The sequence below is a fragment of the Erigeron canadensis genome, chromosome 4 (assembly GCF_010389155.1).
Source record: "Erigeron canadensis isolate Cc75 chromosome 4, C_canadensis_v1, whole genome shotgun sequence".
Classification (NCBI taxonomy): Eukaryota; Viridiplantae; Streptophyta; class Magnoliopsida; order Asterales; family Asteraceae; genus Erigeron; species Erigeron canadensis.
In genome coordinates, this window is record NC_057764.1 from 36,673,661 (window position 1) to 36,698,340 (window position 24,680).

Here is a 24,680-nt window from a genome sequence, read left to right on the forward strand (position 1 = left end):
TAAAATTTAGAAGTTTTTTACATTAATTTGATTTAACTCCAATTTAATCACCAAATTTATATATATCCCGTTTTGATTTTATTTTCAGTACTTTACATAATTTGTTTTAACTTTTAACATTTAGGAAATTATATGAATTAATCAATAAATGGTCGATGTGTAAAATAAAAACAAAATGTTGAGCTAAGTGCTTAAAATAGATAGGTATTAAATTTGGTGTAATGCTTAATTTTGCACTTAGTTAGAATTATGTAAATGTCTATGTGAACTAAGAACATTTTAGATACTATTAATTTGGTTTTAGGTAAAATAAAAAAAGTATTGTTTGTAAAACAAATAAAACAACATATTTCTTTTTACTAAAAGTTACCGTACATTATGAAAATTATCGTGAATCAATTGCTTCGTGAATCTTTGTACATCAATTTAATCATGATCTAAGGGTCTTCATCTTATTTTATTTATTTTACTTTAATACTTGTTTTATAATACCCAACCCCTTGTTAATTTCAAGAGTTTTTAACATGGTTACATCATGTCACATTTTGCTTTTCTTCAATTATCATTTTTTTTCTTCACATAAATTTATCATTTTCTTCTTATAAACTCTGTAAAATTAGATCTCCTTTTCAATTCCTAGTTGATTCCAAATGTATCCCAATCCACCTATAAAAAGGTTGCTATGCCACTTGCCGAAGGCAAAAAGGATCTGGTGCCCGCTAGGCTTGGGTAGAGGCAGTGAAATATCAATATGGATCATCATTAATAATGGGCCGTAAATAATGAGATCATGGGTCCAAATAGAATTGGGGTGTTTGTATGAAGTACAATATATGTTGCTGGCCTTTTTCAATGAATGTGGACGGCCAGTCTATTTTATCTCTTAGCTTCTTTTCAATCTTTACGGCAAACTTGATTAACGTTAACATCATTATTATTATTATTAGCTAGTCTCACTGCTATATATAAGTTACGATTATAGTATTAGTATTAGTATATATTGTTTTTTATAATAAACTGATGGCAACAGATTAATAAAAGGTTAAAATCCTTTTGGCCATACAATTGTATTGTTTTTTATTTTTAATTAAAATTAAAAATATCATATAAATGTGTACATAAACGTCATATGTTTATCAAAACTAAGAATATTAAAGTGTACATAAAGGGTGGCGTTAACACCATGTCAAAATTTGACATGGTGGTAGCCAATGATAATTGATATTGTACCACATTTCTGAAACCAAAAATACCAAATTATAACAGGTGGTTTAATCGACATGCTAATAAGGAGAGCGGGGAATGAGAGAGGGCATGCCAAAAACGCTCCCAACGTCTTTTTACATCGGGATACTGGTGTCGATTTGTATTACCAATGCCGCGTCCCTTTAGATATCATTCACGGGGATGGATATGCCGCATGCCCCTACATGCCGATGTCCCATGCGAATATTTATATATCGAGCACACCTTTAACCGTAATGACTAATGACCCAATTAAACAAAATAAAAGACGCCTGGTCTATGGAAATTAATTTTGTTGATATAGTTTTTTCATGTATATACGAGAGACTTAAATATACTATATATTATACTTTATATTACTAATTAATAATATAATAATAAAAACAGTATGATTAAATTGTAACGAATTAATATTATTAATATTAAGAATCATCAACATTTATAATTAATAACATTAATATAATGTATTACATTGCTATAAAATCGATCGAAATGTTGTATATGAAACGAAAAACAACTATACAAAAGTTGGTTGCGCATAAGTTTTTTTGTCGTTCTTTGACTTTGATTTTGGTAAATGTGTGAATTGTTTTTTTTTTAAAGGTGTAGATCATTTACTCGTAAAAGGGGATTTAACTTACGTTGTCTTGATCAGGTATGCGTTAAAGAGTTCCCTCACCCTCAATACCTAATAGGAGGAAAACCCCCAACTAAACCGTCCGAATACACGACATTTTATTGGGATTAAACTCTGCCCTCTCTGCAGGGCTCAAACCTGCTTCACTGGAGGACTTTATTTGTGAAATATCTTGAAATGTCCTTCCTATGTCTTGAATTCGATACCTCTAGCATGAAAATCTGGTGTGAATTGTCTTGACACTACGGTTAATTTGAGACAAAAATAAAACTAGTAAAAAGAAAAATGAATAATCAAGACCTACTTCTTAAAATCCACCAAATTTAAATACAAGTTAAACTAGTGTTAAATATTGGTACCGATATAATTTTAACGAGAATCAACACTTGAGCAATTTGGTATAAATGTATGATAACTCTCCAAATGATAAAGATGTCACATGACATAGCCAAAGGATGCATGATTTCCAAATAGAAGGGAACAAAAACCATTAAGGCACATGCTAATTATTTAAGCTAGCAAAAAAGTACGGCAAGTGATACATTAGGTTTGGTCGAAATTGTACTCTACATGAAAAAAAATTAAAATAAAATTAATTGGGTTGGATAAGTGATTGAAGCCATTGTCTCTAGAAATATAAGTTATGGGTTCGATCCTTATGTCCAGTTTAAGGCTGGAAGTCCTTTTTTACCTTTAGTAGAACCATGAAGCAGCCTCTTTACCTTTGGTAATGATAAAGCTGTCTACATATCAACTTTCCTCATACACCGTTGAAGAAGGTATATCGGGACCCAAAACCCAAAACCAAATATCTACACAAATTTAGTTACGTGAGACATACTCATGATTTGCAAATATACACATTAATCATACCTACGACTAACGAATCTCAAGTGATTATTCAATTTGGTCATGTGTTGCACGCACACAAGATTAACTTTCATGTATTCGTATAAAAGTTGTCATTTTGAAATTATCTTATAGCCTGGTTTCTTTTATCTTTTTTACATTAATATTTATTTTTTTTATTAATATTTATTACTAGCTAATCAAACTCAGGTTCAACCCGGGTTTTTAAAGTAAAATCGGTTATAACCTGGACATTTTCCGTTAATTTATTAGAAAAAAAAATCGGATCAATATTAGAAAAAAAAACTTGAAAACTTTAATATTTTAACAAAAAAATAATAATTAATGTTGATGGTTATTCATTTATCATTGTATATATATTTTAAAAATTATTTATATGAGGATAGAAAAAGAGATGAGAGTTTGAGATAGCTAAAGAAAGTAAACATTGAGTTTATGATTAAAAAAATCAATAAGAAAATAAAAATACAAAAAATATGATGTCATATCTTTTTAAAAATTGTGCTAGCAAAGGATTAATGCTTGTAATTTCATTCTTTTTCTAAAAATAACTTTTGAAAATAATTTTGTTTTATTAATATAAAAGATTTTATTTGACATAGTTATCTTAATAACATTACAAAGATAAAAAAAATAAAAAATCCTAATAACATCACCTTTGATATACATATTGTGATTTATATTATTATTTTTAAGAAATAGCCGTTGTTCCTATTTTAACAGTTTTCTCTCCTTAACGAGACATCCTTTAAGTTACTATAATTTATTATTTGTATTTTTTTTACAGGTTTCAGATCGAATACCATAACAAACGGTATAGACTATGTTGTCTTGACTGTATTCATACTAAAGAGCACCATTGCCCATTACTTAGTAGAAGAAAATCCCTTATTAATTCGTCAGAAGACACGACAATTAATAGAGGAAAACCTTATCTTCTCATGCCTCAAACTCAGATCTTCATGAATCAAAACTTTCAAAGAAAATATTTTCTTTTTATCACTAGACTATCAACCCAATACAATATGTAGTTGTCTATTACATATATGATATATTTAAGACAAAAATGATCGAAAACAGATACTATGTACAATATATAAAATCGGGTTTCTTATTTTATTTAATTTTTCTTAAATATACCCGTAAAATTATAACAACTTATGCACAATGTGTAATTGTTTATTACATCAAAGATTGAAAAGAGATACTACATAGAGAATATATATATATATATATATATATATATATGCAGGGAAAAGTTAAATTAGGGACTCCTTATTTTAGGGACTGTTAGGGACTCTTTAATTTAAGGACTGTTAGGGACTCCTTCTACCTCCTTCTCCGGCCACCACCACCCATCAACTCTGACCACCACCACCACCACCATGATCATCTCCGACCAACACCATGATCCTCCGGCGACGACAACCATCTCCGACGAGACTTACACATGTGTAAGTAACTTACACATGTTTTAAGTACAATTTTTTTTTATGTAGATCACCCATCACTGGTGACCCCTTATGACCTATCACCCTCTATGACCTATCACACTATAACCTATCACCCTGAATGACCTATCACTTATACCAGCTTTGGTTTATGAATATCCTTAAGGGTGAAACCCACTCCGAATCATAATTTTTATTCAACTTACACATGTGTGTAAGTTGTACTTACACATGTGTAAGTCTTGTCGGAGATGAATATGGTCGGAGATGTCGCCGGAGATGATCAGTAGTGATTAGATCTGATGAAAATTGACGGTTTAGATCGAGTACTTAACAGTTTTTAAAATAAAGAGTCCATAATCTAACCCACATCATCATAAGTCATATCAAGGTCTACACAACTATCTTTTCAAACACAACCCGTATAATTATTACCATTGCTACGCATGTAGTAAAGAAATATTGGATCCAATTATAAGAAAATGATGCACAAATTATTGTAACCAATTTATACAAATCTATCTCCAATATGCCCATCATCATCATACATATATCACATACCCCACCAACATGTCAAGAAAAACTATCCACTAGTTGTGTGCCAGCTCAGCAAACCACCTAGTTTTCGAACAACAATAGTAGTTCTCGTTCAAATCTTCAAGACAATAAACAAACATTTGTATCTATTAAAAAAAGAAAAAAAAGTATATGTAGTAATATATGCAAATATGTGTGTATGTATATGTTTGTATGTGTGTGAGTTAGTGTAAAGTGCAGAGTTAGCAAAATTTGTATTTATTCACTCAAAATAGGTGTGAGAGAGTGTGAGTGTGTGTGTGAGAGTGTAAACAGTGGTTCTTTATGCGGAAAAAAGGAATCTTTTTTTCATTTGTTTGTGAGCTATTATTATAATATTATTGCACAAGAAAAATAGTAAGGGCTTTTTTTTCTTCAGATTTTCTTGTTACTCTTCAGCAAACCAAGGTATGTTTTTTTTTTTTTTTTAATTTTAAATTTATAAATAATACCAACCACTTAATTAATAGTTGGGCTAAATCTTGGTTGTTCTTAGCTTGATTTCATCTGGGTATTTCTAAAAAGGAAATCTTGTAACTGGGTTTTTCTAAAAATGAAATATTTGATAATGGGTTTTGTGTTCTCTTTGCAAATTCTTATGGTGACATAAAATGATAAAGAGACATATTTTAATAAAAATAAAATCAAGATTTGTGCTTGTTTTGGGATTTTTTGTTGGTAAAATAGCTATTATATTTATATATATGTTTATTTGTTTTTTGGAAAAATTGTTGCTTGTTGCATTAGGTTTTTGATTTGCTTACTGAGGCTTTTTAATATCCCTTCTTATGGTTTCCCTAAAAAAGGCAATTCAAGTAAAAAAGTAGGTCAAAGAGATATGTATGCCATTTTTGTACTGAAGAAAATAGGGCTCTTTGACTTGTGTTTGTAGATTCCTAATATTAAAATTAGTAGGTTGTATGATGCATGATGCAACTCAAGTTTATGTTGAATTATTAGCGACTCGTAGGGTGTAGTTTATTCAAATTCAGTTAAGGTGCTTGCTCAAATCGTTATTTTTTTAAGTGTTCTATTTCATAGATAGTGAAAAAGGGAAATGAAAACAAAACGAATTTGGATCTTGTTTAATGACTGTTGGTTTGTTTAGGTTATTTTGTATCTTGCCGATGTAGGTTTATACGAGTGTAATGAAACTGCTTAAGAAAAATCTGCTTTATACTATTTTTAACAAGTTGAGGGATTAATACATTATGAAGTCACCGAGTGTGGTACGTTGTACACTAAAACCATAGGTCTCATGCTATAGAAGCTTAAATCATGCCACTTTAGTAACCTATTATTACTTGGGGACTGGAGCAGTAGAGATAGATATAAAAGACGGCATAATTTACACATTGATTACGTTTCTCTTACTCTTTTTGTGCACAAAAGTATTTAGAAATCTCTCTAACCTTAAACGTTAGAAAAGGTTCTGTCACTAACTTGTAACCTTAAGAAGTTAGAAAATATTAAAGGGGCATAATAAATATCGATTTCAAAGTTTATCTTGGGCATTAAATTTTGTTTGCTCCATAAGTAACCTAGAACTTCTACACATTAAAATTGCGTCAACAACTCGTTGAAATTACATCACATCTGCAATCTTCATTTTACAGTGATATTTATATTTCGAGAATAAAGAGCATGGTAGCTAGAAGAAAATAGCCAGTGGGGAGGAAATTGGTCATGAGTAGGTTGGTGAGGACATGCTCCGTCCAAGAGAAACTGATTTACTGGGTCTGTTTTTGGTGTTTGTTGTGCTACCGCTCGTTGCGTACTTTTTGTTAGGAAAATGGAGTGATGTTTCAAAGAAGAAAGACAAGGTAAGGGTGCTTGCTCAAATTGCTGCAGAAGAATCTTTTAGAGCTGAGGCCATGGTTGCCGCTACTTTTATACCTCCGATTGTATCTCTTCCAAAGGTTAACAATGTATTTCATGAATGTGCGAGATGCTTTAGTCCAGCCACTACTAGATGCTCACGCTGCAAAACTGTACGATATTGGTACGTTTGTTATATTGTTTACTGATACATGAATCTTCACATTGATCACAACTTGAACTTTGCTTAAGAGGATATCATATGAAATTTGTCTGAGATGAGGCTATTCGGTTCAGCCCTTCAGTAGAGTATGTTTTGGGATGTATATAGTCTTCAAGTGTATGTCTACTGTACTCTAGGCTTATTCCTTATAGTCCGTAACACGTTATTTATGCAGTTCTGGCAAGTGTCAGATACTTCACTGGAGGCAAGTTCACAAACATGAGTGCCAGTTATTAGAGCTCAACAGTGATTGTTCATCTCCTAAGTCTGCATTAAATGAAGAATTTGTATCTGTTCATGAACAACCATCGTTCAGTGATAACTTAGAATCCCAGTGCTTTGAATCCAATGCCGATCAACACATGCATGAAAATCCTGTATTAAAGGATTCCCCTGATCCATCTTCTGGACTCAATTCAGAAAGAAGATCAGCAGATAAACGCTCCCGTAGCAAAGTTAACAGGGAAGTTCCAAGGAGAGAAGAGATAGATGCATTAGAACCTTTTGCAGATGCCTGTTCAACTTCATATGATAATGCTACACCAAAGGAAACGTCCCTCAGGCAAAAGGTTCTTATCTGCTATACTTTCTTCTAAGTTCTTTGTTTTATCTTTTTATTAATTTTATGAAAGTTTTATACTGAAATTGGTAATTGCAGTCCAAACGGGGTCATTATGCAGTCTTGAAAGAAGTTATTCTAGAGAAAAATAATGCTGAAATGGTTAGTGGTCCTGGTGACTCAATAACATCAGCTCAAAGTGTTACCAAATCTCTAGATATGGATACAGAAAGATGTCCGCCAAAGAAGAGTAACATGCTAAAATCAAGATCACATTCATCCGGAAGCAAAGCACATAAACTAGCAAAATCAACAGTGGAAGTTGCACGAGATCAAACATGTCCAGGAACTGAAAGTATGGGACAAATTGATGACGACTTAGGTATGTTTCTGGATTATTACAATATTTCTCATTATGATATATATATATATATATATATATATATATATATTTAATGCATGCACCTTTCTTTACAACGTGCCGATCACATGATCCCATGCAGATTTTTGTCGAATGAGGGATGCTAAAGGCAGTGGCATCATTAATAAAGGATTTATGAAGATGATTGGATTAAAGAAGTCATCAAAGCATGACAGAGTTGAAATTCCACAAGTTAATAGTGACAAGCATAAGAAAATGAAAGTAAGTAAATAGTATGAATCATTATAAACACTAGATATAATTGGGTAGACTAAAGAAACTATTATGATACGATTAAATAATTTCCTTTGCCTTGTATTTTCGTGAAATTCTTATATGGCATATTGCTAAAGTGACCATCTTCAATTTCAGATGCTATTTCCATATGAAGAATTTTTGAAGTATTTCCAGTACGAAGTCTTTGACTTCTTTCCAAGGGGCCTTGTGAATTGCGGAAATAGGTACCTAACCATACTGTTCATTTCTTATTAGAGGTCCTAGGGAATAGTTAGGTGATCTTATATCATTTCTACAAGTTTTCACATACTTTTCCAAAACTTATTATTTTTACCATGATAAACCAAACGTCAGAATCAAATTAGTTTAAATGTACATCCAATTACCCACTTAGTATCAATTAGGACTCATGTAACTCTCTTCTTGTTACTTATGTTTTGTTTTGCAGCTGTTATGCAAATGCTGTGTTGCAGTGTCTGGCGTCTACAAGGCCTTTGACTATCTATTTGCTCCATAGATCACATTCAAGAACTTGTAATTAATGCATCTCGTTATGTCGTTTCAATTGCTTTGAAGGATGTAAGTGAATATACTCATTGACTTTTTGGTTATTCTTTTTCTTCTTCGCTTTAGGTTGTGCAAAAGGTTGGTGCCTAATGTGTGAACTTGAGAATTATGTAATGATGCTACGTGAAAGCGGTGAGCCATTGTCTCTCAGCAGCATTCTTGTGCATATGCGAAGTGCTAATTGCCGAATTGGTGATGGGAGCCAGGAAGATGCTCATGAATTCTTAAGGTTAGTCAATGCTTCTAAACATTATTTTTTACTTCTCTTTCTGGGCCTGGTTCAATCTTTGGAATATATCACTGATTTACTTTTAAGTTTAAGGTACATGTTAATATCTTTACTGATCTGTTGCATATATATTTTAGGCTTCTGATCACCTCGATGCAATCTATATGTCTGGAGGGTTTGGGTGGGGAGGATGTAGTTGATCCTAAATTGCAAGAAACCACATTTATTCAGCATACTTTTGGGGGTCAACTGCGCTCAAAGGTGAAGCATCCTTCCAGCAATTTATTCATAGGCTAATCAACATAATGACAAACTTACTGTTGGCATATCACATGAATATTACCAGGTCAAATGTCTGAGATGTCATCATGAATCAGATAGATATGAAAACTTTATGGATCTTACTCTAGAGATATATGGATGGGTTGAGTCGCTAGAAGATGCACTAACTCAATTCACAAGCCCGGAAGATTTGGATGGAGAAAATATGTATAGATGTGGGAGGTTTGTGGAACAATTATATTGGCATCCGTCTTTATTTAAAGGTCATGCATTAGTTGCACAAACATGAAAAGTCACAGTCTCGTAAAATATATTTTATTTTGAAGGTGTGCTGCTTATGTTCGTGCTCGAAAGCAGTTGGCAATACACGAAGCTCCAAATATATTGACAATTGTATTAAAGAGATTTCAGGTATTATATGCCTATTTGTCTATATTAATTTTTGACAAATGTTTCTGTTAATGGCATCCATACATGATAGATGACATGACATGATCCATGATGGTTGTACACTTGGCATGCCAAGATTCACATGTAGATCCCCTAATGGAAATTTCACGTGTTTATATGGGTATTTTTGGCAATTAAGTGATTAACTTATTAATGTAGTGTAAATCAAGATTAAATTATGCCTTTTTTGTTTGATTATCAGGAGGGTAGTTATGGAAAGTTAAATAAGTGTATCACGTATCCTGAAATGTTGAACATGATTCCGTTTATGACGGGGAAAGATGACATTCCTCCACTATACATGCTTTATGGTGTTGTGGTGCACTTAGACACAATGAATGCATCCTTTTCTGGTCACTATATATCGTATGTGAAAGATCTTCAAGGCAATTGGTACAGAATAGATGATGCCCAGGTGATCAGCCTCATAGTTGTATAGCATACTGATTATTGAGATACAAATGTGAATCTACCATTCCATTTCTAATCAGCTTGTTATCTTGACTTGCAGGTTATCCGGGTGCCTTTGAGTCAAGTGATGTCAGAAGGTGCATACATATTGTTTTACATGAGGTAAACAATCTAATTTGCAGTTAAAATGAGTCGTTCTCTTATAAATGAGTCGATTCTGGTTATTTATATTTTTAATGAGTCACATAAACTTAGCTTATAACTAAATGGGTCAAAAGTTGCCCCCGATGTATATTTGAACATTAAAAGCATAAAGCCTCCTAATATAATTTATTCAAAAAATAGATTATTAATTTTATATTTCTAAGATATACCCAACAAACTATATATATATATATATATACACACATATTTGTATGGTTCAAAATTGTTTTGGATCAACCCAATCCATCAAATTGAGTACCAAGTTAGTTATTTTGATCCGAACTCAATACCTAACCCATCCCATTTTGCCACATCTATTGAAATTGTTTGATGTTTCTTGTAGATCATCCCCCCGTCCCCCAAGAAGTTACTTTGGTAAACCCTCTAAACACCAAGTTTCTGCCTTTACAAAGTGTAAACCACCAAAGTCGTCCTCTGATCACAGCCTAGGAGGAGTGAATGGAAACCGTCACAACCACCCAAAACCATCAAATTTTGACTTTTCAGATGCTGCATCTAGTGACTGGTCAATATTCACAAGCTCAGATGATGCATCTTTCACTACTGAAAGCACTCGCGACTCATTCAGCACAGTTGATTACACCGATAACAACACTGACCCAATATCTTCAATTTTTAACACCCCATACACTTATCATGATTACCTATCGAGTAACACAGTGTCATGTAACATGTCTTCAAGAAGTAGGGCTCACACAAGATTCATGGAGGAGGATGAGAGAAGATCCATTATGAAATCTTATGAAGCGGGTAACCCTCCTTATAGATTACATAATGTCCAAAAGGCTTGATGCTCTTCAAGTGAACAACTTTTCTTGTAGTAATAGTAGCAGTCATTATGGTTAATGGTCTTACATAGATGGTATGCAAGAGTGGTTTAAATTGTTGACAGATATTAGAATTAGGGGTAGGAATTAGTGCCTCAAAATTTTCCAATTGTTATGTAAATGAGGCCCATGAATCCTTAGTTTATTTCTTTTGGATCAAAGTTGGTATTATATGATTAGAACCATTCTTTGTTCTGTATCTTGAGACTTGAGGTTTATATTAGCACAACAAAGTTACAGGCTTTAAATTACTGTACATAAAATGGAAGTATGAACACAGTTGATGAACAACTTTGAATCGTTGATGGTAAAAAAAGCTACTAATATTATATAATGTACCACAAGGCTTCAAAGGTCTTATATACGTGGTCTCAATGTTTAGCATGCAAGAATGCAAGATGACATTTTTGGTCATGCTGATTTTGACTTAAGAGGGTGTCAACCGCTTGATTCTATTAAGGTTAACGCGACTATAATTGTTAGTTTTCTAACTATGCCGCAAACAGACCTTCCTCTACAAGTCAGTTCCAGGAATTTTACCATGTCTTCCCAAATCTGATATGATTTGAGTGGTGTGAAATATCAAATATGGTTTTGTAAGGTGGTTGAAGGAATAGGTTGAACAGTTATGCGTCAAAGACTTTTGCTGGCAGAGGGATTAGAGATTTGTTTAAAAAGTGAAAACGTCCCATTTCTGCTGGGGAGTTGAAGTCTGTCCTATGGACTATGGTAAAGGAGTCCTGAAAAGAGTTGATTCCATATCTGCGACTGCGAGCAATGGTTGATAGGCTAAATTGAGGGGCATGATCAATTTAACACGTTCTCTAAGAGTTATAAAAATATTAAGTTTTTAAGTTGGATATTATGGAAGTGTACAATGACTTAACAGTACATTAAGTCGTTAACACATTTACTGTCGGTGAAAAATAACTATTGGGATACTAGTTTAATCAGTAAACAAAAGACTTTGACCTGGAGTTGGTATTACTGTATTGCTTTTGGTAATAGTTTAAGAACTCTATTGGTTTGCTTTGTTTACATTTCTGTCAACATTAAAACTATTCTATCCTAGGAAATAGAAATTACTTTGAACCTTCACATGTACAGCATTGTACAGCATTGAAACTACAGCTGACATCAGTCCACTTCTTTTTGTTGTGGAAAACATAATTAACTAGTCCACTTTTTTTTTTACAATGATCCACTGGTCCGGTGGTGAGTCACCTAGGTTTTATTCTTGAGGTGGAGGATTCAATCCTTGTCAAGTTTAGAATCGACCCTCTGTTAAATTTTTCATGTGCGAGAGCTTTCTGGAGTTTTCCCTGGCAGCCATCTCAGTGTGGAAGTAACAGGACCCGTATCAGACAACCGATTACCCACTGCTGAGATGGTCCCTCCCATTTGATGGCGGGGAGTGTGTCGGCATCATGAATAATATACACCTGTCAAAAAAACTAGTTTAAATTATGGAAAATAATTGATCCTCCTAAATTTTTAGCGTAAAGATCCTTCTAACCCCTTATGAATGTGATAAGTGTATTCCACTGATCCTTCTAACCCCTTATGAATGTGACAAATATATTAGGCTGATAAATTAGGAGGATTAATCATTCCCTTTAAACTATAATGTTCATTATTGCGATATTAAATTGGTTAACCGAATAAAGGTTTCTTTTTTTTGACTCAAATGTACACAACTTAACCAAGGTATCCCCGTGACCGTTTCCAACCATTTCTCTGGCCATTCCCAAAACGATTACCTAGGGACGTTTCAAATACGAGACATCTTGTGAGGACTCCTAACCACCAGGCCACCTTGATGGTGGATTTATTGCATTAATCTATAAGATATTTTTTTGTCACTATGTATGTAGCGAGTATGCATATAGCACGTATAGTAAAGGATTTTCATCTTTGTTTAACTGTATTTGTGGAATTTTTTTCACTGTTTTTTCCACAACAGTTTACCCTGGAAAGTTTAGCCGAAGACCAAGACAATGTTAAGTGAAAGTGCTCTGCTGATACCATATAAATTTAAACTTCGCTCATGTGCGAACATAGACCATATAGAACGATTTTGATCAAGTATGATGATAAAGAGATTTATCAAGTTAATTCCTTTCAATATTGTACTTGTGTTTATTTTCCTGATATTTCTTGAATCCGACGCTGTTCCTTCACTTGGTGCTCCTCCTAATAGGGTCATTGGCAAGTGCAGTGAGAAGGAGCGAAATGCTCTACTCGAGTTCAAAGCCGGTTTTGTAGACTTCTCTGGCCATGTCTCTACATGGAGAGCCCAAGATGACTGCTGCAGTTGGAGTGGAGTCGAGTGTAACAACCAAACGGGTCATGTCATAAAGCTTGACCTTCAACATTTTCAACTTCGTTTAGAAGGCGAGGTAAGTCCTTCGTTGCTTAACCTAAGCCACTTGACTTATCTTGATCTTAGCCATATGAATATTGGACAGGTATACGTTCCAAAACTCCCAGTTCCAAAGTTTATTGGTTCACTGACCAATTTAAGGTACCTTGACCTTTCTTATAATACTTTTAATGGAACTATCCCTGTGTTCATTGGTTCTTTGACCAAACTAAGGTACCTTAACCTTTCATATAACTCTTTCGATGGAACAATCCCCAAGTTCATTGGTTCCTTGACCGAATTACGCTACCTTGATCTTTCATGGAATTTTTTCCGTGGAACTGTTCCTTCTGAACTCGGGAACCTCCGTAACTTGCGTTATCTTAAGCTAGCATCATCAGGAAGCGTTAAGAACCTAGATTGGCTTTCTCATTTCTCTTTTTTGCAACACTTGGATATTTCTTTCACTCCCTTCTCTGAGCCAAATAATTGGGTTGATATGATAATAAGACTACCAAAGTTATCATATTTAGGCTTGAATCACTGTAACCTCTCAGCTGTCACACTTCCATATTCTTCTTTGGTCAACTCTTCTTCATCTATTGCTAGTCTCGATATTTCCGACAACAATCTCACTTCATTAGCATACAACTGGTTATTGCCTTTAACTAGCAATAGGCTTCGCCATCTTTATCTCTCTTCAAATCGATTAGAATGGTTCCCAAAATATTTTGGAAGCCTCTGCAGCTTGACATTTCTTGATATCAAACTAAACCACGTGAATACAAGCTTTCCAGATTTCCTGACCAACTTATCAGGGTGTGCAGCGAGTAGTTTAGAAGAGTTGGACATTTACTTGAGCCGATTTACAGGGTCAGTGTCAAGTGAAATCCAAAAATTTGTGTCCTTAAAGAAATTAGAGTTATCTGACAATCAGTTGGATGGATCCATAAGTAAGAAGATGTGGGAGCTACCAAAGCTTCAATATTTGAGTGCTTCTTCCAATTCTTTTCGTGGTATTATCCCGAAAGAGTTTGGCAAGTCAAAGCTACGTTACATCAATCTTTCAAAAAACTCTCTTGCCGGTATCCTCTCTGAAGTTCATATGCAAAACCTTTCTGATTTAGAACATCTGGACTTGTCATTCAACTCTTTATCTTTTGAGCTAAGTTCCCACTGGGTCCCCCCTTTCCAACTAAATCACATCGATTTGAGCTCTTGCAAGCTTGGCCCTCGGTTCCCCAAGTGGATTCAAACACAGAAAAATCTTACTCATCTAGATATTGCAAATTGTGGCATTTCAGATACAGTTTCGCCAGGACTTTGGGACGTATGGCCTTCTCGACCAAGATACTTTAATCTCTCTTTCAATAACATTAGCGGAGAGTTACCAGACCTAACATCAAAGTTTGGTCTTTATTCTGCTATAGATTTGAGTTCCAACAACTTCCATGGACATATACCAAAGTTTCCTTCTAGTTTGGTATCTTTAAATCTTTCAAGGAACAAATTCTACGGTGGAATCTCTTTTTTATGCCAAATAGTGGATGGTCTTCTATCCTTTCTTGACCTTTCTCGCAACTCATTGAGCGGACAAATTCCAGATTGTTTATCTCATTTCAGGGAACTAATAATTCTTAATCTAGAACATAACAATCTGTCCGGAACAATTCCTACGTCTGTTCAATCTTTGGTTCAAGTTGAGGTAATGTACCTTTGCCACAATAACTTTTCCGGTGAATTGCCTCTACTTTTGAAAAATTGCACCAAGTTGACCCTTTTGTGCTTGGGGTCCAACAAGTTCTCTGGCAATGTGCCTGCCTGGATTGGAGAAAATCTATCAGAGTTGTATGCTCTTAGTCTAAGATCAAACAACTTCGTTGGACCTATTCCTTCACAGTTATGTTGGCTAGAAAATCTTCAAATACTGGATTTGTCAATAAACAAACTTAATGGAACCATTCCCTCGTGTTTGAATAATCTTACTGCCATGGTTCAGGAAACACCTTCATCAGAACAAGCCTTGCACTACTATTTACCTGCATACACATCTATAGGCCTTGATGAGCGCCAAGTTTCTGATTATAGTAACTATGTTGACTATGCAATGATTGAGTGGCAAGGAAATGAACGTGAATTCAAAAGCATCAATCTTGGATTGTTAAAGATCATCGATCTGTCAAGTAACAATCTAGTTGGAGCGATTCCAGATGAATTAACAGGTATCTACAAACTTCTTGCTCTTAACTTGTCAAGGAATGCCTTACATGGGAAGATTCCAAGAAAGATTGGTGAGCTAAAATCTCTTCAAGTTCTAGATCTATCTGGGAATGGTTTGTCAGGAAGGATCCCATCAAGCATGTCTTCATTGACTTTAATAAGCTCCTTGGACGTATCAGATAATAAATTATCTGGGAGAATACCATCAAGCACTCAACTCCAATCGTTTGAACCATCAAGTTACTCAGGAAATGCAGGACTATGCGGACCTCCCATCAGCCAAAATTGCCCAGGAGACGCCATACAAGAGGTTCCAAATGGCATATCTGAAGATGAAGATGCCAAGGAGGAGACAGATGGATCCTTGAGATTGCTTTATATCGGTGGAGGCATTGGATTTGGTACTGGATTTTGGATTGCATTTGGGGCTTTACTGCTCAATCGTCATGGGAGATATGTCTTCTTTCGGTTTCATGACCACATGATGGACTGGGTTTCTATTCGTGCAATGTTGATCTTCATGAAATTTCAAAGGACTGCACATACATAACCGCAAAATTCCCTCAAATTGTTTTTCGTGTGGTTTTCTTTCACAACTATTTCTGCATCAATCTAGGCTTAAGTATTTCGCTTTGTTTAAAATTTGGGCAGACATGTTCCATTCTTGAATTTAATAAGAATATCCTTACTGGGAAATATATTTATCTCTAGTTCTTGTCATTCTGTTTTGTGTGTTTGGCCATTAATCAGTCATTACAATTGTATGCAGCTTGTAGACCCACCTTGACAATGATTTGAAAGAATTTGTGATACATACGTAGGAGAAAACATGATATTTTGCAATGCTTTTGTGCTTAAATTTGAGACTGAGACTCAAAATACACATCTAATTCTCAAAATAAAACATCATCAATAATCCTCATTAGTCTCAATATATAAATCAACTCCTCTAAACTAGACTATCAAGAATCTGAACTTGTGAGGCTTATATATGATCATTACGAGTCTCAAAATACAAATCAACTCCACAGGTATGTCTAGTGGCAAAACAGGCGGGTTGGGTAATGAGTCAAAAAGGTTGTTTTTAATATCTCATAATAAGACAGCAATATATTTTTGAAAAAAATGCAGAGTAACCTTGATTACCAAAATAAAGAAAAAGTACATGTTACATGCATCATAAGACTAGGATACACACAACTATACAAAGACACTGAGGAATAACCCAACCCTACAGTTTGAGTTATTCATAATTCCCAAGTAAAGATATCCTGACCAACACCTATGTTTTCATGAAGTTTTACTCTCATGCATAAGAGTAAGCATTGGAATATCAGACAACAAAACAACTATTATTTAGTCACAATATTACTATTTTAAAGTCGATTGAAAAGGTCGAAGCTTTAGAAGTTCTTGTAAGAAAATAGGGGTGTTTTATTTATTCTTTCCGATACCATAACATGTTCAACTATACAAACATTTCGAATGTATGATCGTGTCAAAAAACTTCACCTATTATTCTTACATACTACACACATGTATTCTCGATACGTGCTGATCGATATCTCTTCTCTTCCCCTTCAGATGCTCACATATCAAAAGTGAACCAAATCTCATTCACTCTGTTGTCAAACTCAAATGGCGAATTGTACTGCGCAACCGTGTAGACTGTTGTGATTTCACCAGCATGAGTTTTTTTAATAGCATCAGACCAGATTGTGCCAGAGAGACTGGTGGACAAGGCTGCAGCTTCAACGCCTACCATTGAGTCCGTCACAAATCCACCGAATTGGCGCACTGCTACGTAAGTAGGTCCCCATTTATTGATTGTGATGTCCTTAGCAGGAGGTGGATTAGCTTGATTTTTCTTTGGCACATAAAAACTCACAATGAATGAAGATTTACAAAATGGTCCGTCACTTGGAACAATCTCGGTTAAAACTGGAGCTGTCATTTCTATCGGCTGGTTGTAGTTGTTTTTCCCTAGAATGTAGTTGAATAACCTAAACCGAAAAAGATATAATCAGTCCAAGAAGTGTGTCATATACTGTATACAAACAGTTCTCTTAATTTCAAACACTGTTTCTAAAAATAGCAATAAGTATTTTTATCTACCATACAATTTGGACATTGCGTGTCAGGCCTCAACCTCTTAGTTAACGTTTGTTAAAAAAATAATTTAGACCCAAACAAGACCATGTAACTATGTAAGATGAAACTCATTTATCTAAACGTGTTAGCGCGTTACAAATGGGTTGGTGATTAGGCAAACGCAAGGGCGTAGCTACATAGGGGTCGGGAGGGGCGCCCGACCCCCCGAAATTTTTTTTGCGATGTAAGGGGTATATTGTTTTCGTGTAGAAAAATTTCGATATACTCGGTTTTGACCCCCCATCTTAATTGTGAAATTTTTTTATATACTAAGCAATAAAATTGATCCATTACATTTTACATAAGCCAACAAAATTACTTAGCCCAAACTAAAACTCATTACCTAAATAAAAAACTTAGCCCACTGAATTCAAGGTTCTTAAAGGTCGAAAGACTGAACTCTAATTTTTTCAGTGAATCGAACCAGGTACCAACCGTTTGTCTCATTTTTAATGTTTACTTGTCTTGGACAAATGTTTAGTTTTGCCGTGATTGAAACTTTTTTTTATAATAATAGTATCTAATTTTTTACCCGACCCGAATCGAATCACTGACCCGAACATATTACCTGAAAAATAACGTTAGGAAAAAAAATTTTAGATCCCGACCCCCCACTCAAAAATTTCTAACTTCGCCACTGGGCAAACGGGTTTTATAGATTTTATAATTGTAATGATCCGTACACCACTTTAATTTAACTTAACTGTCCACCACCAAATATGCGTTAATTAGTTGTATGTGAAACATATTTGGTGGTGTAAGACTATAACAAAAGTAGGTATACGGATCACCCTGTTAGGATATGCAAAATTGTTTTTAATCCAAGTATACAAGGTTAAACGGCTTGGCGTAAACTTATTTATCAACAAAACAACCCTGACAAGTTTATTAAACGTGTTAGTCCTGTCAGCTGGTTTTAAACTAAGTGTGACAATCGTGTCCGGTCACTTTTAGTGTTGCAGTATATAAACTTTCATATAATAAGCAATCCAAAACACCAAAAAGGCCGAATTATATTATAGAGTCATGCAATTTATTCTCAAATCTATATGAATAATAATAATAATAATAATACTAATAACGTATATGTATAAAAATAGTATTTAAATAATAATAAAAGGTGAGTGACAGTAGTAGATAGACATACTGTAGGAAGCCGGAGCGAGTGCCAGCAACAAAGGAAATATCATCAATGGGAGAAGTGGTGGCCCACATACTGGAATTATAGACACGAATTTCATATCCATCACCCGAGTGAACCACGTCGTAGGTTGGACACTCGATGCGGTCACACTGTGGCACGGCCAGCAGTTTATTAGTATGTGACTGCCATGAGGGGGCTAACTTGATGTCGGACAGCAGGCTTAGTAGCATTGACAGTTTAAACAGGTTATACACTCCCATTCTTCTTTATTGAAATGAAAAAAGGATGAGTTTCAACTTTTAAGAAGCGAGCAATATTAATGGTAAAATGATAAGTGTCGGATGGCCACACGTTTGAGGTGGATAATTCGAATTTGGGGGTTTGGGGTGATGTCATATATGGTGTTATTTTTTAGTTGGGGATTTCAAAGGATGACATTACTCCACGTATGGATTTAGTTACAACAATACACGATGGTGTTTTGGCATTTCGGGGAAGATAGCAAACATTTTAAGTTATTATAAGGATTCAAACTCAAAGTAACCACACCAATTTAAAAAAGGCGCCTGGTATCCAGACCAAACATTTTTACACAGTTTTTGAGAGTTATTTAGAAAATAATTAGAAGAAAAAGAATACGATGAATTACAAAATAAGTTAGATTATTGAGTTAAATGTTAGCCTAGAAGAAAATGAAATAATAGGATTTGAAAGGATAATCTGGTTTTTAGATTCTAATTCTTTTCTTTTTCTTTTATAAACCAAACCAAAATCAAGAACTCACTGTTAATGGTTAATTTAATTACATGTAGTTAAATGTTACTTCCATATGGGTTTATATTGTTAAAGATGAGTTCTTATGATATTTACTTAAAAGTTATGTCTAAATATTGTATATTATGCTTTCAATGTTGTAAATTGTTTCCCACAAACAAACATTTTAACTAATTTTTCCATGAGCTAATCTACCAAACCAAAAATATAAGATCTCATCTCACAATTCCGACTTAATGGGTTTAATGGTACTGTAGATTTTTTTTTTTTTTAAATAAAAAAACTCTTAAACCAAGTACACGTATTCAAAACTCCCGGATACCTAAAGCGTTTTTATTTTATTTTTTTTTAAATAAAAAATCAGCTAACAAAAGATGAAATTAAACAATCAACGGCCCAGCCCGTTCCAGCCCATGGGTGTGAAGGCTGCTGCTGTTGTCGGCCGTCATGTATAACAAACCAACCAACAGGTCACTTATGTTAACCTAAATTGTTACTTCCTCATTATTCCATCTCATTTTCATAGTGTTATTTTGTTACAAATCTTTGCTGCTAAATTTAGCCAACTTCTATTTGTGTATAATTTGCTGCAAAATATATGATGTAATTTTTCAGTATGGTGCTTGGCTTATAGTTTATTTTCAAGCTTATTTGAGTTTGGGTTATGTTTGATAAAGTCCTGTTTTTGTGTTTATTTTTGGACTTATTTTTGCAATGATTAGCTTAGTCTAAAATTATCAGATTTAATTTTGAATAGTAACTCTTAACTAAAGATGACAATGAGGATGAAACAGGTTTCCTGATTCTGTGCCTAATTCTTACTGTTTTATTATTGTCCAGCTTCTTTCGGCTGTTGACGGTTTTAAATCGTAATAATTATGGCTAGATTTGATTACATATTTTCTTACTCATCTGAGTCTCTCAACTATACTACATTTTCTTTTACTTTGGTGGTGGTTATATATATATATATTGTAGTAACATAAGGTTAAGAAATAGAATATATAGTGTAAAGTAACATTGAAGGGCAACATAAGAAAAATATGTTTATATAGTCTGAATTTGACAGAATGGAAGATGATGAAATATAACAGGTACTTACGAGGTAGTCATATAGCCTAGATGCTCTCCTGGTGCAGCCGTAATCTTATGGTTATGCCGAGAGCTTCTAATGTTGTATAGATATGCCATATGATTATATATCAATGCTTGCTGATTCCTTCTGTCAGTGTCACATCATCGTTACAAATTTAGCATAAAGTAGTCAATTTGAAAATTTGTAATGTTGAAATCAAATTTTTTAGTATATGAGTATCTTTTGTCAGTTTTCATTTTTTTACGTTATACTCTAGTAGAATACCGTTTTATCATGATTGTTGGTTTTGACAGGGGAAATTAATCTTTTATCATTGATGAGCAAAACGGGTAATATGTTCGAGAGAGTAGTTTCAACTTTCAAATACACAAGAGGAACGAAAAGTCCTAGACCGTCTATAATCTAGATGAATTGTGAAGCTCAGGTTGTGGTCTGTTTTTGGATTCTTGAATGCAGCTGGAGCTTTAAGGATCTGCATACAAAGCTCCTCAAGAAGAAATCTTTATGGTGACCCAAGTATGTTTACATCTAAAAAAATATCATATTTGCAACTATTGCAACATAAAACATGTGTGCTTGTGTTTACCTTTTAAAAAAATAGAGTGCTTATACGTGACTTACCACCTTCAAGCAACACATTGTGTTTTGATAAAGGATAGATGACTGTATTTATATGGATAGTACATTGTCTTTATGGCTAGAACTCTGCTACTGTGTAGCACTACCTATTTAGAACATGTTGTAGAAGGATGTGTGAATTGATTATGAAAAGTGATGGAAGTCTATTATGAATATTGTGTGCCTGTTATCTATAGATTGATTTAAAGTTGGCAGAGGAAAGCCTCTCCTTATTTTATTTCATTTTTGCTTATATGGTTTGCATGTTTACTCTTTGTTAACAAATGACAGAAAATGAATACAGACATTAACATCAAAAACAGTAGATGCATCAAACTGATATTCTTGAAAACTCCTTATAGTGGCATCACCAAGGGCCTCAGGGTTACAGATTAAATGATTCTAAGTTTAGGTTCAGCATTCTGGCATTCAATAAAAGACGAGTGAAATAGTAAATGATAGGGGCAAAGGTTTTCGAACCTTTTCATATTGACCTGTAAGGCTGTAAGTCTGTAACGGTACATGCTAATACTCAAAATAACCTAAAAGAATGATGTGTTTTCAACGTATACCGTTTACCTTAGTCGAAGACAGTTTTTCACTTCACCATAGAACAATCTTCCAAACTTACCACAAAAGGTCTTCTAATTAAGCTTCTCTGAAAATCAAGCAAGTTTTCCTAGTATTTCCCCTGTTTTGACAAAGTCTTCCTTCCTAACTTAATTTCATAATTCATTAGGTGTATTTGGTGCACATATAGGGCTCATATTAGTCACATATACCAAAAGTCAACTGACAAACCACCCTTCTGCAGCCTAACCTCCAAGCAACCTAATGCTATAAATACTGATAACAAGCCAACATTTTATCATCACAGGTTCAAAGAAAAATGAAAACATATGCCATCGTTCTCATAGACTGTGGTTCTGTTGCTGCAGCACTTATATTTTTGTGCGGTGTTTGTAATATTGGTAAGAAAAAGAAAACCAGAGTTCCAACCAGCACAAGACCACAAATAATCCGCCCACCACTCGGGACCACTCGTGACCTTGAATTAGGTAAAACTAGCAAAACCACAAATAATGATGGGGGAATGGTAATTCTAGCAGGAGCTGCAGCTTCTGTAGCTACAGCTGCTGTAATAATTAGTGGCGGTGGAGGTGGAGATAGCGGCGGCGGATGTGGTGGTGGTGGATGTGGTGGCGGCGGCTGTGGAGGGGGTTGTGGAGGTTGATCAAGGTTTAGTCATTCTCTTATTTCAGCCTACTTTCTCAAGTGTAAGAAAAAGTTAATTTTTTTTCCGTCCGTCCTAATGTGAACAAAAAAAACTCCACTCAGTAACCCATTGCCTTTCAGTTGTCATGACGGTCTACGCTTTGTACATAAAAGGGGCCGAATGGTTCTGAACTTGCTAGCTCTTGGATACTTCTGTGTGAAATGTGTTTTTTTTTGTTGTACAGTATTCCGTGTTCAATTAGTAAATAAGAATGATAAAATAAAAGAGATGATGTTTATAAGAAAACAAATGATACCCTTCCAATAATTTGATGATATCAGACTTGACAAGTCTTCTAGGTAAATGGAAGTTCATGTTACCTACAGATTCATCTGAACTCAACTGAGCAAGTTCCTTCTGATAGCTTATTTTGGGTGTATATAAACTTTACTTTCACACCATGTCTACGGTCCACTGGCCAAATGGGTAAACATATTGGAGATTGTAGGTTCCAATTTTCCAGACAAAAGAAAAATCTATGAACCCATTGTGCTCCAGGTAATCACAATCTGTCATGGATTCTTGAATGCAAGTGGTGGTGAAATATCTGCATACAAAGCTCTTCAAGAAAAATTCTTCATCACGTCTCACAAAGTATGTATGTAGTAGAAAGTTCATTACGTGTGCAACCATGGTAACATGCAAAACCTTTTGCACTTACATTTCACTTGGTAAAGGATAACAGACTGAAAGATGTAGGTATAGCAAGCATATTGATGTATTATTCTTGTGATAATATATGTCATGAAGCCATAGTAAGTGCATTTCTTATGACCTGTTACAATGACGATGAAATAAAAGAGAGAACGGTAATAAGAAATAAGAAATGCACTTGCTATGGCTTGATGAATATTATCCTTCTCGCAGAAGATGTGCCCAGGCTAGCTTGGGAAGTCTTCTAGTGTTAATGGACGTTCAAGTTACCCACTTGCCACTTATATGATGTATCACAAGTCAGCAGAAAAAGTTTCCATTATAGCGCTTCTTAAAAGCTTATAAGAACGATATCAGTTGTAAGTTTTGCGATGTTTCACTGATTCATTCACATTGAGGGTTTAATCTATAGTATGCACAGACCAATCAATGTCTTATGTTGCAAAATCTATTTGAAACATGGTAGTATAGAGAATATGGGTGAATGGAATGTAAAAAGAATGAGGATCTTTATAGCATTTCTCTTTATCTATAATCCATTAGAACTTTTAAACTGACACATTTGTTCTCAAAGAGTCCTTAAGATTCGTGGGTTTGTTGTACCTTCGAGAGTGTACATGTTTAGTATGGCTATTTCGACCAAAATGTTGGTGAAACTGGTAAAACCGGGTTAAAAAAACAGTCTTTTGATATACCTTTCCTTGAAAAAGTTGCATAGTTGACAATTAAAAAATTTCCAAATCAAATGAATTTAATTGCCTAGCAATTCTCCTCCATTTCCCTTGCTTTGACGAAGTCTCTTCACAAACTACCCGTAAGATAAGTCAACACATGAGTCTTGGAGATCAATTTCCAAGCAAGCTAATGCAATAAATAGGATGATAAACTAACATTTTAATCATCCTCGTGCAGTCGTGCATGTATTCAAAAATAAAAAAGAAAAAGAAAAAGAAAAAAGAAAGAAGAAGATGAAAGCATATTTTGTTGTTCTTATAATCTGCGGTGCATTTGTGGCACATATGATATTCGCGGGTTGCCTATATTCGCGGGTTGCCTAGGTTGTTGTATCAGTTATTTTGAGAAGAGGGCTGAGAAAAACAAAGTTTCAACTTCCAAGATGAGCAAAACCACTCAAAACGACGGAGAAATGATTATTTTAGAAGTAGATGTCGGATCTAGTGTTACTGGTGGTGAAGAAAGTGGCGGTGGTGGTTGTGGCGCTAGTGGATGTGGTGGCTGTGGAGGAGGTTGTGCAGATGATTAATTTGTTGATCACTCCAGTGTATAAGAAGGGTGCAGAATGGCTCTGGAACGTGAGTGCAAAATTTATATGTTTTTTTTTTCCTGTTCAATTCTG

The 24,680-nt window shown here is 34.5% G+C and overlaps 4 protein-coding genes and 1 long non-coding RNA gene across 5 annotated transcripts; 4 read left to right on the plus strand and 1 right to left on the minus strand.

Moving 5' to 3' along the window:
• The first annotated feature begins 4,959 nt into the window (after positions 1-4,959).
• Positions 4,960-11,227, plus strand: LOC122596219 (ubiquitin carboxyl-terminal hydrolase 15). Its single transcript, XM_043768760.1, has 14 exons — positions 4,960-5,187; positions 6,396-6,781; positions 6,996-7,389; positions 7,479-7,761; positions 7,883-8,022; positions 8,173-8,261; positions 8,486-8,571; positions 8,671-8,833; positions 8,971-9,094; positions 9,180-9,337; positions 9,442-9,526; positions 9,768-9,980; positions 10,077-10,138; positions 10,524-11,227. Exons 2-14 carry the CDS (start codon positions 6,486-6,488, stop codon positions 10,990-10,992), a joined length of 2,562 nt encoding a protein of 853 aa, XP_043624695.1. The 5' UTR covers positions 4,960-5,187; positions 6,396-6,485; the 3' UTR covers positions 10,993-11,227.
• Positions 11,228-13,118: 1,891 nt separating this feature from the next.
• LOC122597512 (receptor-like protein EIX2) lies at positions 13,119-16,160 on the plus strand. Its single transcript, XM_043770102.1, has 2 exons — positions 13,119-13,479; positions 13,642-16,160. The coding sequence occupies exons 1-2, from the start codon at positions 13,119-13,121 to the stop codon at positions 16,158-16,160; spliced, it is 2,880 nt and encodes a 959-aa protein (XP_043626037.1).
• An 860-nt stretch (positions 16,161-17,020) lies between these two features.
• LOC122598136 (heme-binding protein 2) lies at positions 17,021-19,250 on the minus strand. The gene is made up of 2 exons (XM_043770738.1): positions 18,909-19,250; positions 17,021-17,613 (listed from the first exon to the last, which is right to left on the minus strand). The coding sequence occupies exons 1-2, from the start codon at positions 19,163-19,165 to the stop codon at positions 17,199-17,201; spliced, it is 672 nt and encodes a 223-aa protein (XP_043626673.1). The 5' UTR covers positions 19,166-19,250; the 3' UTR covers positions 17,021-17,198.
• A 765-nt stretch (positions 19,251-20,015) lies between these two features.
• LOC122596680 lies at positions 20,016-21,589 on the plus strand. Its single transcript, XR_006323356.1, has 2 exons — positions 20,016-20,149; positions 21,069-21,589. It is a non-coding gene; the product is annotated as an uncharacterized LOC122596680 (long non-coding RNA).
• A 693-nt stretch (positions 21,590-22,282) lies between these two features.
• Positions 22,283-22,627, plus strand: LOC122597513 (glycine, alanine and asparagine-rich protein-like). Its single transcript, XM_043770103.1, has one exon. It carries the CDS (start codon positions 22,283-22,285, stop codon positions 22,625-22,627), a length of 345 nt encoding a protein of 114 aa, XP_043626038.1.
• The last annotated feature ends 2,053 nt before the right edge of the window (positions 22,628-24,680 follow it).

Coding starts and splice junctions, on each gene's coding strand:
- LOC122596219 (XM_043768760.1), top strand. CDS start 6,486: ATGCTCCGTCCAAGAGAAACTGATTTACTGGGTCTGTTTTTGGTGTTT. Junction 8,023..8,172: donor ACAAGCATAAGAAAATGAAA/GTAAGTAAATAG, acceptor CTTCAATTTCAG/ATGCTATTTCCATATGAAGA. Junction 9,527..9,767: donor TTGTATTAAAGAGATTTCAG/GTATTATATGCC, acceptor TTTGATTATCAG/GAGGGTAGTTATGGAAAGTT.
- LOC122597512 (XM_043770102.1), top strand. CDS start 13,119: ATGATAAAGAGATTTATCAAGTTAATTCCTTTCAATATTGTACTTGTG. Junction 13,480..13,641: donor GACTTATCTTGATCTTAGCC/ATATGAATATTG, acceptor TTAACCTTTCAT/ATAACTCTTTCGATGGAACA.
- LOC122598136 (XM_043770738.1), bottom strand. CDS start 19,165: ATGGGAGTGTATAACCTGTTTAAACTGTCAATGCTACTAAGCCTGCTG. Junction 17,614..18,908: donor ACTCGCTCCGGCTTCCTACA/GTATGTCTATCT, acceptor TTTTCGGTTTAG/GTTATTCAACTACATTCTAG.
- LOC122597513 (XM_043770103.1), top strand. CDS start 22,283: ATGAAAACATATGCCATCGTTCTCATAGACTGTGGTTCTGTTGCTGCA.